This window comes from Amphiprion ocellaris, chromosome 11 (genome assembly GCF_022539595.1).
Source record: "Amphiprion ocellaris isolate individual 3 ecotype Okinawa chromosome 11, ASM2253959v1, whole genome shotgun sequence".
Classification (NCBI taxonomy): Eukaryota; Metazoa; Chordata; class Actinopteri; family Pomacentridae; genus Amphiprion; species Amphiprion ocellaris.
In genome coordinates this window covers 34,154,075-34,170,593 of record NC_072776.1, presented here as the reverse complement: position 1 = coordinate 34,170,593, position 16,519 = coordinate 34,154,075, and the positions used below count along the sequence as shown (strand labels likewise).

Sequence of the window (16,519 nt, the reverse complement as noted above, 5' to 3'; positions counted from 1 at the left end):
TCAGTTATCAAATCATTTACTAACAGAGATTTAGACGAGAGAGATCTAATATTTAACAGACCACATTTAATTGTCCTGTTTCTTCGCTCAGTTGAAATAGTGGTATTAATTTTAATTAGATTTTTATGGTTACTATGTCTTTTGTTTAGTTTTGATTTGCTTAATTTATTGAATTTTGGTGGTCGGGGGACAGACACAGTCTCAATAAAGCTAAGTGAATTACTGGAGGGTGACAGCTGAGAGGAAACTGCAGAGAGGTGTGGAAGACTACAACTCTGCATCCTGGTCTGAACTCTGGGTTGTCATGCTTTAGGAGTTCTAATAAAATCAGCCATATTTCTAGAAATGAGAGCTGCACCAGCCAAAGTGGGATGGATGCCGTCTCTCCTAATCAGACCAGGTTTTCCCCAGAAAGAGCTCCAATTGTCTATAAAGCCAACGTCGTTTGCAGTACACCACGTAGACGACCAGCGGCGAAACGATGCCATACGGCTAAACATATCATCGCTTGTCAGATCAGGCAGGGGTCCAGAGAAAACTACGGAGTCCGACATGGTTTTGGCAAAGTTACACACCGATGCCACACTAACTTTGGTGACCTCCGATTGGCGTAACCGGGTGTCATTACCGCCGACATGAATAACAATCTTACTGTATTTACGATTATCTTTAGCCAGCAGTTTCAAATTTGCTTCTATGTCGCCCGCTCTGGCTCCTGGGAGGCATTTTACTATGGTCGCTGGTGTCGCTAGCTTCACGTTTCTGACTACGGAGCTGCCAATGATCAGAGTTGGTTTCTCAGCGGGTGTGTCATTGAGTGGGGAAAAACGATTAGAAACGTGAAGCGGTTTGTGGTGTGCCGGGACAGCGGGCTTGAGCTTAGGACTACGTTTCCTACGAACTGTCACCCAGCTACCCTGACTTCCCGGCTGCTCGGGAGCTGCTCGGGGACGGCTAGCAGAAGCTACACTAGCAGCTATGCTATTGCGGTCCGCACCGGCTAAGGGAGCCTGGCTAACAGCTAGCGGGGTGTTTTCCATGGTGCGGAGCCGCGCTTCCAATTCAGAGAGCCTCGCCTCCAAAGCTACAAAGAGACTGCATTTATTACAGGTATCATTATCACTAAAGGAGGCAGAGGAGTAACTAAACATGTGACACACTGAGCAGGAAAGAGAAGGAGAGGAAGAGGGAGAAGCCATGCTAACTGCTAAGTGCTAGGCTAGCGGACAGAGATAACAGATTAACTTAGAATTAAGTACTGAGAGGGTGCGTGAAGAAAACGAGTGTATGTTACGATTCAAATATTACCGCTACACACAGATTTAATGAATATCAAATTAGATGGAGTGGATAAGCTACAACAGTCACAGAACACAACACAGCGCTACAACAGGAAGTGACGCAATACGCTCACCGTAACGTCAGACGTCAGCAGTCGGCCTCTGTCACAAGTTTTGTGACAATAATATGCAAAAACCCAGAACTTCTTTTTTTTGTCTTAGAAAACAATAAAATGTGAGAAGAGCAGCAGAGAAACTGTCCTCTGATCCATAAATGCAAATGAGAGAAGTTTTATGAACATTAAAGGGGAAACGGAGGGAGATCATAATAATAAAGTTTATTAAAACAAAGCGCTGCAACAAACAAGAGGAATAAAAGCTAAAAGCATAAAATAAAACCACAATAAAACATTAAAACAATGGGCCGATTTAAAGTTTAATACGAGCAATAAAAGAATGAAAACAGAACAAAAGCAGATAAAAAAACATCATAAAATGAAATACATACATATACATTCAGTAGTTTTTAATTATTGATTATTTTATAGATCGTAGGCACTGAAGACATCAAAATTATAAAAGAATACAGATGGAATTATGTTGGAAACAAAAAAGGTGTTAATCTTCAGTATTAATCTTGAATGTAGTAAATAATGCAAATAAATATCCAAACTTTTGACTGTTTTTTCCAGTTTTTTATTGTAAATTCTGCAATTCTGCAATTTAATAATTACACACAACGTATATATAGAAATGATCACACAAAACTGCAAAATGAACACAAAGAGAAATAAAATAACCAAAAGGAGACACAAATTCAACACCAAGAGATAAAACTGACCACAAAGAGACACAAAAGGATCAGAAACAGCTCCAAAAAGACCACAAAACTGCAAAAATGTTCACAAAAAGACACTAAAAGACCAAGAAAAGACATGAACTGACTGCCAAGAGACAAAAATGACTACAAATAGCACAATATGATGACAAAAAACTGAAAAAATGACCACAAAAAGTTAAAAAATAACCATGTAGAAATACAAAAGGACCACAAATAGATACAAAATGACCATAAAGAGGTAAAAAATCATCACAAAGAGACAAATGACTACAAAATGACCACAAAAAAATTGTAACGTGACCACAAATAGACTCAAATGACCACAAGGAGACACAAAATAATGACAAAGGAGCACAAAATGGCCAAAAAGAGAAAAAAAATACCACAGAGACACACAAAATGATCACAACAATTGTAAAATGACCAGAAATGGACTCAAATGACCACAAAGAGACACAAAAGGACCAAAAACAGCTCCAAAAGTATCACACAACTGCAAAATGTCCACAAAGAGACATAAAATCACCACCATGAGACAAAAACGACCAAAATATGACTAGAAAAAAAAACTGCAAAATGACCAGAAAGACACAAGAAGACCAAGAAAAGACACAACCTGACCTCCAAGAGACAAAAATGACCACAAAAAGTTAAAAAATAACCACGTACAAACACAAATTGACCAAAAAGAGAGCACTGGGAGCACTGGGATCACTGGGAGCACTGGGAACACTGGGAACACTGGGAGCACTGGGAACACTGGGAGCACTGGGAACACTGGGAGCACTGGGAACACTGGGAGCACTGGGAACACTAGGAGCACTGGGAACACTGGGAGCACTGGGAACACTGGGAACACTGGGAACACTGGGAGCACTGGGAGCACTGGGAACACTGGGAACACTGGGAACACTGGGAACACTGGGAACACTTGGGAGCACTGGGAACACTGGGAGCACTGGGAGCACTGGGAACACTGGGAACACTGGGAGCACTGGGAACACTGGGAACACTGGGAGCACTGGGAACACTGGGAGCACTGGGAACACTGGGAGCGCTGGGAACGCTGGGAACGCTGGGAGCGCTGGGAACGCTGGGAGCGCTGGGAACGCTGGGAGCGCTGGGAACACTGGGAACACTGGGAACACTGGGAACACTGGGAGAACTGGGAGCACTGGGAACACTGGGAGCGCTGGGAGCGCTGGGAACGCTGGGAGCGCTGGGAGCACTGGGAACGCTGGGAGCGCTGAGAGCGCTGGGAGCGCTGGGAACACTGGGAACACTGGGAGCGCTGGGAGCGCTGGGAACGCTGGGAGCGCTGGGAACACTGGGAACACTGGGAACACTGGGAGCACTGGGAGCACTGGGAGCACTGGGAACACTGGGAGCACTGGGAGCACTGGGAACACTGGGAACACTGGGAGCACTGGGAGCACTGGGAACACTGGGAGCACTGGGAACACTGGGAACACTGGGAACACTGGGAGCGCTGGGAGCGCTGGGAACGCTGGGAGCGCTGGGAACACTGGGAACACTGGGAGCACTGGGAACACTGGGAGCACTGGGAGCACTGGGAACACTGGGAGCACTAGGAGCACTAGGAGCACTGGGAGCACTAGGAGCACTGGGAACACTGGGAGCACTAGGAGCACTGGGAACACTGGGAACACTGGGAACACTGGGAGCACTAGGAGCACTAGGAGCACTGGGAGCACTAGGAGCACTGGGAACACTGGGAGCACTAGGAACGCTGGGAGCGCTGGGAACACTGGGAACACTGGGAACACTGGGAGCACTGGGAGCACTGGGAACACTGGGAGCACTGGGAACACTGGGAGCACTGGGAGCACTAGGAGCACTGGGAGCAGAGTCGTGCTGCACAGGAAAGAGGAAACTCTTCCAATGGAAGCAGCTCCATCATGTTTTTATAAATGTAACCACTCCTTGTAGCTCTTTCCTGTTTGTTAAAGCAGCAGCAGAACTTCCACCTCTCCATCCCTCTCTACCTGTTTCACCTCCTGCTGCGTCAGATTCACCTTCAGACCGACTGAAGCCACCTGAGCTCCTCCCTTCACCTGAAACTAGACCTGATTCCAGCCTGCCTGCTGCCTCACAGCGAGGCCAGGAGGTCCAGCCGGATAATTCCAGCTCACAGGGAAGATTAACTCGGCTGCAGCTCGTCAGGCAGGAAACTCTTTGTTCTGCAGGCTGATGCAAAGGGCACTTTGATGTCCGTCACTTTGGAATATCCTGAGGAAAAAGCCGACTGTGAGATGAAACAAAGGGATGGTTGTCATTCATCTCAGGATCTCACTGCGGCTCCAGTGTGAAGATAAGCCCAGCGCCTGGAAGCCACGCTTTCCATGCAACCGTTTGTATCGTCCGGCAGATAAACCGGCAGGTTCAGACTCACCAGCGGCCAGCAGCAGATTCAGCTTCAGCTTTTATCAGCAGCATTCATTAGCAGAACAATCCAGGAAGTCTTGGACCATTCCTCAGACCTGCTGCCAAATCACGTTTCCTCGCCTCTGAGAATACAAACACACAAAACAGAGGACGTCTTTGTTTCAGACAAACGCCGATGGTTTATATTTAAAAGTGTCAAAAAGAGGCGTCAAAATGGAAAAAAAGAAGTAACTCAGAGACACACAAAGATGGAGGAAACTAACCGGAATAGAACAAACACAAAATGACAAAACAGAGAAACAAAATGACCACAAAGAGACACAAAATGACCACAAAGGGACACAAAATGACCACAAATAGACACAAAATAACCACAAAAAGACACAAAATGACCACAAAGAGACAAAAATTCACAACAGAAAGATATAAAATGACCACAAAGAGACACAAAATGACCACAAAGAGACACAAAATGACCACAAAGGGACACAAAATGACCACAAATAGACACAAAATAACCACAAAAAGACACAAAATGACCACAAAGAGACAAAAATTCACAACAGAAAGATATAAAATGACCACAAAGAGACACAAAATATCGACAGAGACACAAAATGACCACAAAGAGACACAAAATGACCACAAAGAGACACAAAATGACCACAAAGGGACACAAAATGACCACAAATAGACACAAAATAACCACAAAAAGACACAAAATGACCACAAAGAGACATAAATTCACAACAGAAAGATATAAAATGACCACAAAGAGACACAAAATATCCACAAAGGGACACAAATTGACCACAAAGAGACACAAAATGACCACAAAGGGACACAAAATGACCACAAAGGGACACAAATTGACCACAAAGAGAAATAAAATTCACAACAAAAAGACACAAAATGACCACAAAGAGACACTAAATGACCACAAAGAGAAATAAAATTCACAACAAAAAGACACAAAATGACCATAAAGAGACAAAAAATGACCATAAAATGAACACAGAGATGCTAAAATAACTACAAAATTCACTACAAAGTTGTCATAATTGAGAAATCATATGCAAACTGCAGCATTTCTTTGTTTCTTTGCTATTTTTCGAGCGTCTGCTGCCGTGTGAGGTTTCAGTGACGTGACCTGACCCAGTTTCCACATATCAATACTGAGCCCACACGGCTCTTCAGACACATAAAATGTTAGTTTGGGGTGAAAGTCGGAGGTCAGATCGATGTGGACGGAGCCTTTCACTCAAATATCACAGCTGAACCGGAGCAGCACATGAAAGAGGCGAGGTGACACTTCATCGATAGGCCCATTATATGAGCTGTCAGGATGTGACGGAGAACTCTCATGGCTGGAAACGCCGTCTGTTGTTGTTGTTGTTTGTTTGTCTGTCGGCTGACGAAGGTTTTCAGTTCAGGGTGGAGTCGCAGGTGTTGTTCTCCCGCTTATTTACAGGAAGCGGCAGCAGCGGGGGTCCGTGCTGAAAAGTCAACATTTTGTTGTGGAAAATGTCACATTAAAATGTCACGATGGGATGATGTTGTCTGACGTTGCCGTGGTTACGGAGGGATGGGTCTGATTTACATTCATTTACAAATGAACCGTGATCGGGTCATGTTTGCTGTGTAGTGCTGGATAAATATCACTGAATTAGATTATTATTATTATTGTATGTTTTCTAGAATATTCATACATCAGACAAAGAGGTAAAATGTTAAAAAAAGACACAAAATGACCACAGAGACAAAAAAGACCAGAAATAAACACAGTGAAACTAAAGAGATGCAAGATGACCGCAAAGAGATCAAAACAACCAAAAAAATACCCACAAAATGACCACAAATAGACCAAAACAACCAAAAATAAACACGCAACATGACCACAGAGACAAAAAATGACCAGAACGTACACAAAACAAACACAAAATCATACAAAATGACCACAAAGAAGCACAAAGTGACCAATTTGCATCTTCTATGATGAAATCATTGAAACACATGAATCTTTGTCACTAAAAAAAATCATGAACTTTGGTTCTTTCATAGATTTATGAAAAGTTTTCTAGAAATCTTGGGTCATAAATAAACAAACAGCAACTTGAATTATCATTTTTGTTGATGTAGAAAGTTGTGTTAATCTAGTTTTCTTAGTTTCGTGACCTCTTAACTTCTCCTGAGTGATTCCAGTCGACTACAGCTGCTGACTCCTCTGAATAAACATATAAATATACAAACAAAAATGTTAATATTTGGTTAAATTTGTCCATTTCCTCCTCAGTTGGGTTCTTCTGGTTTCAACCTTCTGGTTTCTCTTTGACTCCTCTGGACAGAATTGGTTCAGTTCAACTAAACTTGTCTTTCCGTCTCAGACTTGTTTCTTCATCAGTCCACAGGTTCTTGATGGGTTTAAGTCAGGACTTTGGGGAGACCAGTCTAGAACCTTCATTCCAGCCTGATGGAACCATTTCTTTACCACGTCTGATGTGTGTTTGGGCTCATTGTCTGGTTGAAACATCCAACTGTGTCCAAGATCAACCTTCTGCTGATGGTTTTAGGTTTTCCTGAAGAATGTGGAGGTGATCCTCCTTCTTCATTATTCCATTTACTTTGTGTAAAGCTCCAGTTCTACAGAGCAAGATACTGCCACCTCCATGCTTGATGGTAGGTTTGGTGTTCTTGGGGTTAAAGGCCTCAGCTTCAGTTTTTGTTCCATCTGAACCCCAAATTATTTCTCATGGGTTCTATTTAAACTGGATCAGAGGAGTCAGCAGCTGTAGTCAACTGGAATCAGTCAGAAGTTTAGAGGTCATGAAACTAAGAAAAATAGATTAATGGAACTTTCTACATCTACACTGATCATTTAAGTTACTGTATGGATATTTATGACCCAACAGATATTGTCAAATTTCTAGAAATCTGTGAAAGAACAAAAATACATGATTGATGATGACAAATTCAGAGTTCTAGGAGTCATTGGAAACTCCAGATCGTCATGATAAACATGGACTTTAAATGTGGATGGAAACTTTAGTTCACGACTGTATATAGACGTAGAATTTGGAGTGAATGCAGGTTATACATCTTTAACGTTGGTGTGGCAGACAAACACGTACCTTAAAACAGCAGCAGGTGTATTTTTTTCAGCACTGAGCCTTTATTTACTCTATAAATCTGAAATATGAGCTGAAGAGAATTCCAGGACATCGGAACAGGTAGGTAGATAGGTCCAGATGGTACAAACAGTGGACAGTCTGAACAAAGACAAACAGGATTACTTGGTGGCACAGGAGAAACAAACAGCTCAAACAGAAGCATGCGTAACACTAACTGTTGACGTTCTTTGGTCCGGCTCCGAGTAGCGTATGGCGTCTGAATATAAGGAGGAATGAGTGGATGATTAACCCCCGAACACCTGCCTCCCCTCTGGCTCTGCTGATTATCATCACCTGCCGTCTGGCCTCTGTGCAAAACGCACACCTGAAGAAAGAACAGAAACCAGGAACGGGGGAGGAGCTGGCACTGCCTCCACTCAGTCACACAGAGGGGCTTAAAATGACCAGAAAGACACAAAATTACCAAGAATGACGGCAAAATGACTACAATAAGATGTAAAATGACAACAAAAAGACACACAATGACCACAAAAAGATGCAAAATTAACAGTGATACCAAATTACCAAAAAAAAGCCATAAAATGACCACAAAGAGACAGAAAATGACCACAAAACGACCAACAAGAGTCACAAAATGACCACAGAGATGCAAAAATAACTTCAAAATGATGCAAAATTACTTGCAAGAGACACAAAATTACTACTACAAGATGCACAATGACTTTAAGGTGACACAAAAACATTAAAAAATGCAGTGACCAAAAAGAGATGCAAAACAACCACAAACAGCCATAAAATGAGCACAAAGAAAGATAAAATGACCACAAAAAATACATAATTACCTTAAAGAACAGTGTTTCCTCTAGGATTTTTGTCAGCAGCCCCCCCCCCTCCGTCAGACGTTACGAACCAAACCTACCACACACACAGAAAGAGTAGATACTGAGCAAGACAGTTATTTGTAGTTTGTCTTAATACTCGCGAGTAACGGACACAGTGCAGGACTGCTGTGAAGGTGGAGACATGGTGGTGGTGGTGGTGGATTTACGACGATTAAAAAAAAAAAAAAGAAATTTGAAGGAGCAGCGGCTGGGATTCTGCAGTGGCAGGCCGCTGCTGCTAAATGAATGTAGAGGAAACCCTGAAGAGACACAAAACAACCACAAACACATAAAATGACCACAAACAGCCACAAAATAACCACAAAGAGACATCAAATGACCAAAAACAGACGCAAAATGAACAGAACGTGACACTAAATTACCCAAAAAAGACACAAAATTACCACAAAGTGACTTACAAGAGGCACAAAATAACCATTAAAAACACAAAATGACCCAAAAAGAGATGTAAAACAACCACAAACAGCCACAAAATGACCACAAACAGCCACAAAATGACCACAAAAATACATAAAATTACCATAAATTTTAACCACATGCTGAACCATCATAATAGCAGTCGACAGTCCGGCAGTAATGTGAATTATTATTAGTTATTTCAACCACTGCTTGACCTCTTGTGTTTATTTAGTGAGTGAAAACATCTAAATTGCTGTTAATCATCTGTTTTCTATCTGGAGACGCTGGAATCTTCTGTGGGTTTACAGCAGAGCGTCTCCTCCGTTAAAAGCTGATTAGACGGAGATGATTCCAGCTAATGGACATGCAGCGGTGTATTTACAGTAGCACTAAACATCCATTCTCTCCTCCGTCTCGGCGTTGATGCACATTGAGGACATCAGCAGCACTAATATTTACAAAGGGAACGTACAGTGGGGACAATATTTCTGTCGCTGGCGGCTGCTCTCAGTTTCCAGCTCTGCAAATAACCGGCAGAGCGCAGAGAGAGAAAGGTGTTCGCACAAATTTCACACAATAACTCAAGTATCTGGGAGCCATATTCTGCCACACAAACAGGAAGCAGTGCTGCAACGCTGCAACGCTGCAACACTGCAACGCTGCAACACTGCCATCTGCTGAGCACAGAAAAACACACGACAAGGACGGGAAAAGAGGGTTGGGATGAGGTGTTTAATGAACTGTAGTCTGCTCTAATTAATTTACACAAAAAAGTTAACATTAAGACACACAAAGAGACCACAAAGAGGCAGAAATTTATCATAAAGACACACAAAATGACCAAGAAAAGATGCAAAATGACAACAAAGACATACAATGTGACTACAAATGGGCATAAAATAACCACAAACACACAAAAATTATCACAAAAAGACACAAGTGACCAGAAAGTGATGCAAAATGACCACAAAGACAAAAAAAATCAACACAAAGAGGCACAAAATGATCACAAAGACACATAAAATGACAACAAAGAGACGCACAATGATCCAAAAATAGACATAAATTCACCAAGAAAAGACACAAAATGAGCACAAAACCCCCAAATGACCAAGAAAATACGTAACAAATGATTGTAAATGGGCACAAAATGACCAGAAAGAGACATAAATTGATCACAGAGACACGAAATGACCAAGAAAATATGTAAAATGACAACAAAGACATACAAAATGACTACAATGTGCACAAAATGACCAAAAAGACAACAAAAATGATCACAAAAAGACAAAAGTGGCTAGAAAATGATGCAAAATGATGGCAAAAACAGACAAAATCCCCACAAAGGGACACAAAATGACAACAAAGAGACGCACAATGATCCAAAAAAAGACATGAATACTAAGAGATTCAAAATGACCAGAAACAGACACAAAGTGAGCACAAAAAAACCCAAAATGACCAAGAAAATATGTAACATGACCAAAAAGACACACAAAATGACCACAGGGACACAAAAGGATCATAAAGAGACACAGAAAGACACAAAATGACCATTAAAAGATGCAAAATGACCAAAAAGGGACATAAATTATGACTAAAAGGTACACAATGATCTTAAAGAGCACAAAGAGACACAAAATGATCCTGAAAAGACAGAAAATTATCACAAAAAGGTACAAAATGAACAGAAAGTGACACAAAATGACACAAAAGAAATGCAAAATAACCACAGACACACAAAATGACCATATAGTCACAGACAATTACCACAAAATGACCAGAGGCAAAAAATTATCAGAAAAAGGCACAAAATGGCCACAAAGATGCAAAATAACAACAAAAAGATGTACAATGACCACAAAGAGACCCAAAAGGACCACAAAGACACGCAAAATGATCAGCAAAACACACATCATGGACAATAATAGATGCTAAATGATCACAAAGAGGCATGAAATTACTGCAAAACAACCACAAAAACGCACAAAATGACCACAAAGAGACACAGCATGACTACAAAAAGATATAAAATAACCACAAAAAAATATGGCTAAATGATGCACAGTGATCTTTAAATGACACAAAATGACCACAAAGACACAAAAAATGATCCAAAAAACACACATCATGGCCAATAATAGATGCAAAATGATCACAAAGTAACAAAATGCACAGAAAAAGATGCAAAATGACCAACAAGAAACACAAAATGACCACAAAAAGTCACAAAATAACCACAAAAGACACAAAATGACCGCAAAGAGACAAAAAATAATCACAAAAAAGACACAACATGACCACAAAAAGATTCAAAATGATCACAAAGACCCAAAATGAACTGAAAAAGATGCAAAATGACCAAAAAGAGACACAAAATTATCAAGAATATACAGTGACCACAAAGAGACACAAAATGACCATAAAAAGACACAAAATGACCACAAAAATCACAAAATAACCACAAAAGGACACAAAATGACCACAACAAAATCACAAAATAACCACAAAAAGACACAAAATGACCAAAAAGAGACACAAAAATGACTACATAAAGATACGAATGATTACAAATAGATACAAAATGACCACAAAGAGACAGAAAAACAGCCATAAAATGATAACAGAGACATAAAATGAACATTAAAAGATGCACAATGACCTTAAAGTGACAGAAAATGATCAGAAAAACATAGATAATGGCCAATAAGAGATGCTAAATGATCAGAAAGAGGCATAAAACGACCACATAAAGCGACACAGCCTCCAGCCTTCAGCTTTCAGGGATTTCTGGCTGTTTCAAACATCCTCTCTGACCACAGTAACGGAGTAAAAGGCGTTTCTGAGCTGTAATTGGCCTTATTAATGGAATGATTCATCACAGCGACCCTCTTCCTCCTCCTCTTCCTCGGAGGCTCAACAGTCGACTGCAGCCCACAAACGAAGCGAAGCCTCCCAGGGCGCCTCCTCACAACAAGCAGCGTGTTCAGTACGAGCCGCCGTTCACCGTTAAATTACTTTTAATCCTGCAGGCTGCAAGTTCCACATGAAAGTTTAAAGTCGGCTTTTAGAGGAGCGTTCTATTCCTCCAAATCCCAAACGCTCGGCCTGCAGGAAGAGAAGCTTCACGCTCCCAGTCCGGGCCACACATTAATGACGGGATTTCTTAAATCTCCTCCACTCGGATCCTCGTTTATTTTTAACGGCGAGCTGCTGCCGAGGCTCAGTAGATGTTCAACATTTACAGGAATAAAGGTGGAAGAGCCGCAAAATCACCGAGGGAAGGGTTCAACTGATGGGTAGAAATTAGTTTAACTTCCAGGAATGAAGTGGAAAAGAGTGAAAAAAGACAACAAAGAGATGCAAGATGACCAGAAAGAGACACAAAAAGACAATAAAAAGACACAAAATGGCACCAAAGAAGCACAGAATGACCAGAAAGAGACACAAAAGGACATTAAAATGACACAAAATGGCACCACAGAAGCATAGAATGACCACAAAAACATACACAAAGACAAAAAAGTAAGAAAAAGACAACAAAGAGACACAAGATGACCAGAAAGAGACACAAAAGACAACAAAAACATAAAATGATCAAAACAGGATGGAAAACAACCACAAAGAGACACAAAATAACTGAAAAGAAGCAGAAAATTATGACAGCAAGACACAAAAGTTTCACAGAGAGACACAAGATGACCAGAAAAAGACAACAACAAGACAGCACCAAAGAAGCACTAATAAGCACAAAGAGACAAAAATGACCACAAAGAGACACAAAATAACAAGAGAAAGTCAAACAATGACCACATCTCCCACAATGCTCTGGTCTCTGCAGTATTTAACCGTAAAAGGCTCCACCTGGTGGAACAACCAGGAAATACAACACATCTATAACACATTTACCGACATGTACGACCTTCTTCTTTTTCATCTTGTGGAGGACTCAGATCAGCAAGCGATGGAACCCAGAAGAATCTAAGAAGCTGCAGAGCTTCAGGAACATCAGAAACATGGAACCAGAAGAATCTAAGATGCTTTAGAGCTTCAGAAACATCAGAAACATGGAACCAGAAGAATCTAAGATGCTTTAGAGCTTCAGAAACATCAGAAACATGGAACCAGAAGAATCTAAGATGCTTTAGAGCTTCAGAAACATCAGAAACATGGAACCAGAAGAATCTAAGATGCTTTAGAGCTTCAGAAACATCAGAAACATGGAACCAGAAGAATCTAAGAAGCTGCAGAGCTTCAGGAACATCAGAAACATGGAACCAGAAGAATCTAAGATGCTTTAGAGCTTCAGAAACATCAGAAACATGGAACCAGAAGAATCTAAGAAGCTGCAGAGCTTCAGGAACATCAGAAACATGGAACCAGAAGAATCTAAGATGCTTTAGGGCTTCAGAAACATCAGAAACATGGAACCAGAAGAATCTAAGAAGCTGCAGAGCTTCAGGAACATCAGAAACATGGAACCAGAAGAATCTAAGATGCTTTAGAGCTTCAGAAACATCAGAAACATGGAACCAGAAGAATCTAAGAAGCTGCAGAGCTTCAGGAACATCAGAAACATGGAACCAGAAGAATCTAAGATGCTTTAGAGCTTCAGAAACATCAGAAACATGGAACCAGAAGAATCTAAGATGCTTTAGAGCTTCAGAAACATCAGAAACATGGAACCAGAAGAATCTTAGAAGCTGTAGAGCTTCAGAAACATGGAACCAGAAGAATCTTAGATGCTTTACAGCTTCAGAAACATCAGAAACATGGAACCAGAAGAATCTAAGATGCTGTAGAGCTTCAGAAACATTTAACCAGAAGAATCTAAGATGCTGTAGAGCTTCAGAAACATTTAACCAGAAGAATCTTAGATGCTTTAGAGCTTCAGAAACATGGAATCAGAAGAATCTTAGATGCTTTAGAGCTTCAGAAACATGGAACCAGAAGAATCTAAGATGCTTTAGAACTTCAGAAACATCAGAAACATGGAACCAGAAGAATCTAAGATGCTTCAGAAACATCAGGACATTTAAACTACAGTGAACACTGTCGGTTCCTCTGGACTCGGTGGTTGTTTGTGGATCTCTTCTACATATCTCCTTGACCTTTACGCTGTTTGACGGCTCAGTAAAAGTGTGTTCTGACTGTCTGAGGCACTTCTACAGGATGTATTTTTATCCAGCTCTGACATTTAAAGTGTTTCTGCTCTCAGTTTTTAGCTTTACCAGAGAAAAGGCTGGAAGGATTCAGATGCTTCTGTTAAGGTGAAAAACATTTAGACTGAAACCAGACATTAGTTCAGTGTTCTGTTAAAATGGATAAATCCTGCTTTAAAGGTTTTTATTGTTTCTACACTTCTAATTCACACGTTTTAATGTGTTTTGACAGTTTTGCTCCATTATTCAAAGTCATTTTCTGTCTTCACAGTCTCTTTGTGGTAATTTTGTGCTTTTTTGTGGACTTGGACAGGTCTTGGACTTATTTTTAGGAGTAGTTTAGGTTTGGTTTTGATCCCAATTTTGTACTAGTTTTGGACTTTTTCAGGACTGGTTTCAGGTTGTATTTGGTCCTGGTTTTAGACCTTCTTAGGACTGGTTTCAGACTGTCTTGGGCGAGTCCTTTTTAACCCCAAGAACACCAAACCTACCATCAAGCATGGTGGTGGCAGTATCATGCTCTGTAGAACTGGAACTTTACACAAAGTAAATGGAATAATGAAGAAGGAGGATCACCTCCATGTTCTTCAGGAAAACCTAAAACCATCAGCAGAAGGTTGATCTTGGACACAGTTGGATGTTTCAACAAGACAATGAGCCCAAACACACATCAGACGTGGTAAAGAAATGGTTCCATCAGGCTGGAATGAAGGTTCTAGACTGGTCTCCCCAAAGTCCTGACTTAAACCCATCAAGGACCTGTGGACTGATGAAGAAACAAGTCTGAGACAGAAAGATGACAAGTTTAGTTGAACTGAACCAATTCTGTCCAGAGGAGTCAAAGATAAACCAGAAGATTGAAACCAGAAGAACCAAACTGAGGAGGAAATGGGCAAATTTAAACAAATATTAACATTTTTGTTTGTATATTTATATGTTTACTCAGAGGAGTCAGCAGCTGTAGACGACTGGAATCACTCAGGAGAAATTAAGAGGTCATGAAACTAAGAAAACTAGATTAACACAATTTTCTGCATCATTAAATCTGATAATTAAGTTACTGTATGGATGTTTTTGACCCAAGAGATGTCACATTTGATGTCACATTTCCAGAAAACCTTTAATAAATCTATGAAAGAACCAAAACCCATGATTGTTTTTGTTTGTGTTTCAATGATTCCATCATAAATTCAGAGTTCTAGGAGTCATTGGAGACTACAGACTAAATGATAAACTTGGGCTTTACATATTTATGGAAACTTTAGTTCATGGCTTTCTGTATTTTTTCTTCTATTAACAGCAAATATCTATAAAATAATGTTTCTGTTGGTCTAAATACAGTAAACATGGTGTAAGTTGTTTTTTCCAAACGACCTGAAGGACCTGAAAGTTTTTCTGCTGAACTTTTCCAGTTCTGCTTCTTTTCGCTGTGAGTTTGACTCTAGTTTGAAGTTGAGATCTTCTTCCTGTTCAGTGTTTCTGCTGCTGATTCCACCTCAGAGCTGCTTTTAAAAACAGGAAACTGTTGTTCTGGTGTTCATGTTGGTTCTGCTGCTGCTTCAGGCTCCGTCACTGAAACACTCTTTTATTCTGCCAGCAGCTTCCAGTCTGCAGGAAAAACTGATTACTGAACTCTTCAGAAGCCGTGAGGAGATAATTATTAAAACTCTCCCACTTATTTCATCCTATAATCAGAACTAGCAGATCCTCAGGCTTCATTTATCAGATATGTTTAATTTACAGTTTATTCTGTGTAATTATCAATTTGCATGTTGGTGAGCAGCTTCTGTTCTGAAATAACAAGTTTCTGTCTTAAATCTCAAACATAAAGGTCACGATATCTCCTGAGAAACGGTCATTTTCTGAACAATTTACTGGAATTTTACCAGTAATTTACAGATAAACAATAAAAATCACTGAAAAAAAGTATCAATTTACATGATAACTTTGAAAAAAAAAATTCACGTTAAAAATTTCATGTTTGACTGTTAAAAGTTTTACTGTATTAAAATTAGTAAAAAATATTTAATATTAAAAAGTATTTTACAGACATTTGATATTATTTGAAAGAAAAAATCTGCATATTCAGGACTGAAAAATAGCTTTAAAAAATAACTACAGATTTACCTAGTTTTGTTAAATAACACTATGTTTAATGAAATAATAGAAAAAATAAAGTCATTTCTAGAAATAGGTTTTAAAATGATGGAACACTGTAACTTTAAAAAAATTGTTTAAAAAAAACTAATTTGAAAATACTAGCAAATATGTGTAAAATAATTATTTTGAGCCGATTTAAAGACAGTAAAAAATATATTAAAAAAGCAACTTTACAGTCAAATGTTGTTGCAAAAGACCATATTAATATTTGTAAATGTGGATTATTAGTTATTATATATTA

The 16,519-nt window shown here is 40.0% G+C and overlaps 2 protein-coding genes across 2 annotated transcripts; both read right to left on the bottom strand.

The window, feature by feature from the left end:
- Nucleotides 1-1,960: 1,960 nt before the first annotated feature.
- LOC129349955 (uncharacterized) lies at nt 1,961-4,038 on the bottom strand (the record flags this gene model as incomplete). The annotated part of the gene is made up of 1 exon (XM_055014934.1): nt 1,961-4,038. A coding segment is annotated over one exon (1,104 nt), but the record flags the coding sequence as incomplete, so codon positions are not given.
- On the bottom strand, nt 3,991-14,153 carry LOC118471042 (uncharacterized). The gene is made up of 5 exons (XM_055014933.1): nt 14,108-14,153; nt 7,871-13,844; nt 7,656-7,793; nt 4,535-4,649; nt 3,991-4,371 (listed from the first exon to the last, which is right to left on the bottom strand). The coding sequence occupies exons 1-2, from the start codon at nt 14,151-14,153 to the stop codon at nt 12,862-12,864; spliced, it is 1,029 nt and encodes a 342-aa protein (XP_054870908.1). The 3' UTR covers nt 3,991-4,371; nt 4,535-4,649; nt 7,656-7,793; nt 7,871-12,861.
- Between the last annotated feature and the right edge of the window lie 2,366 nt (nt 14,154-16,519).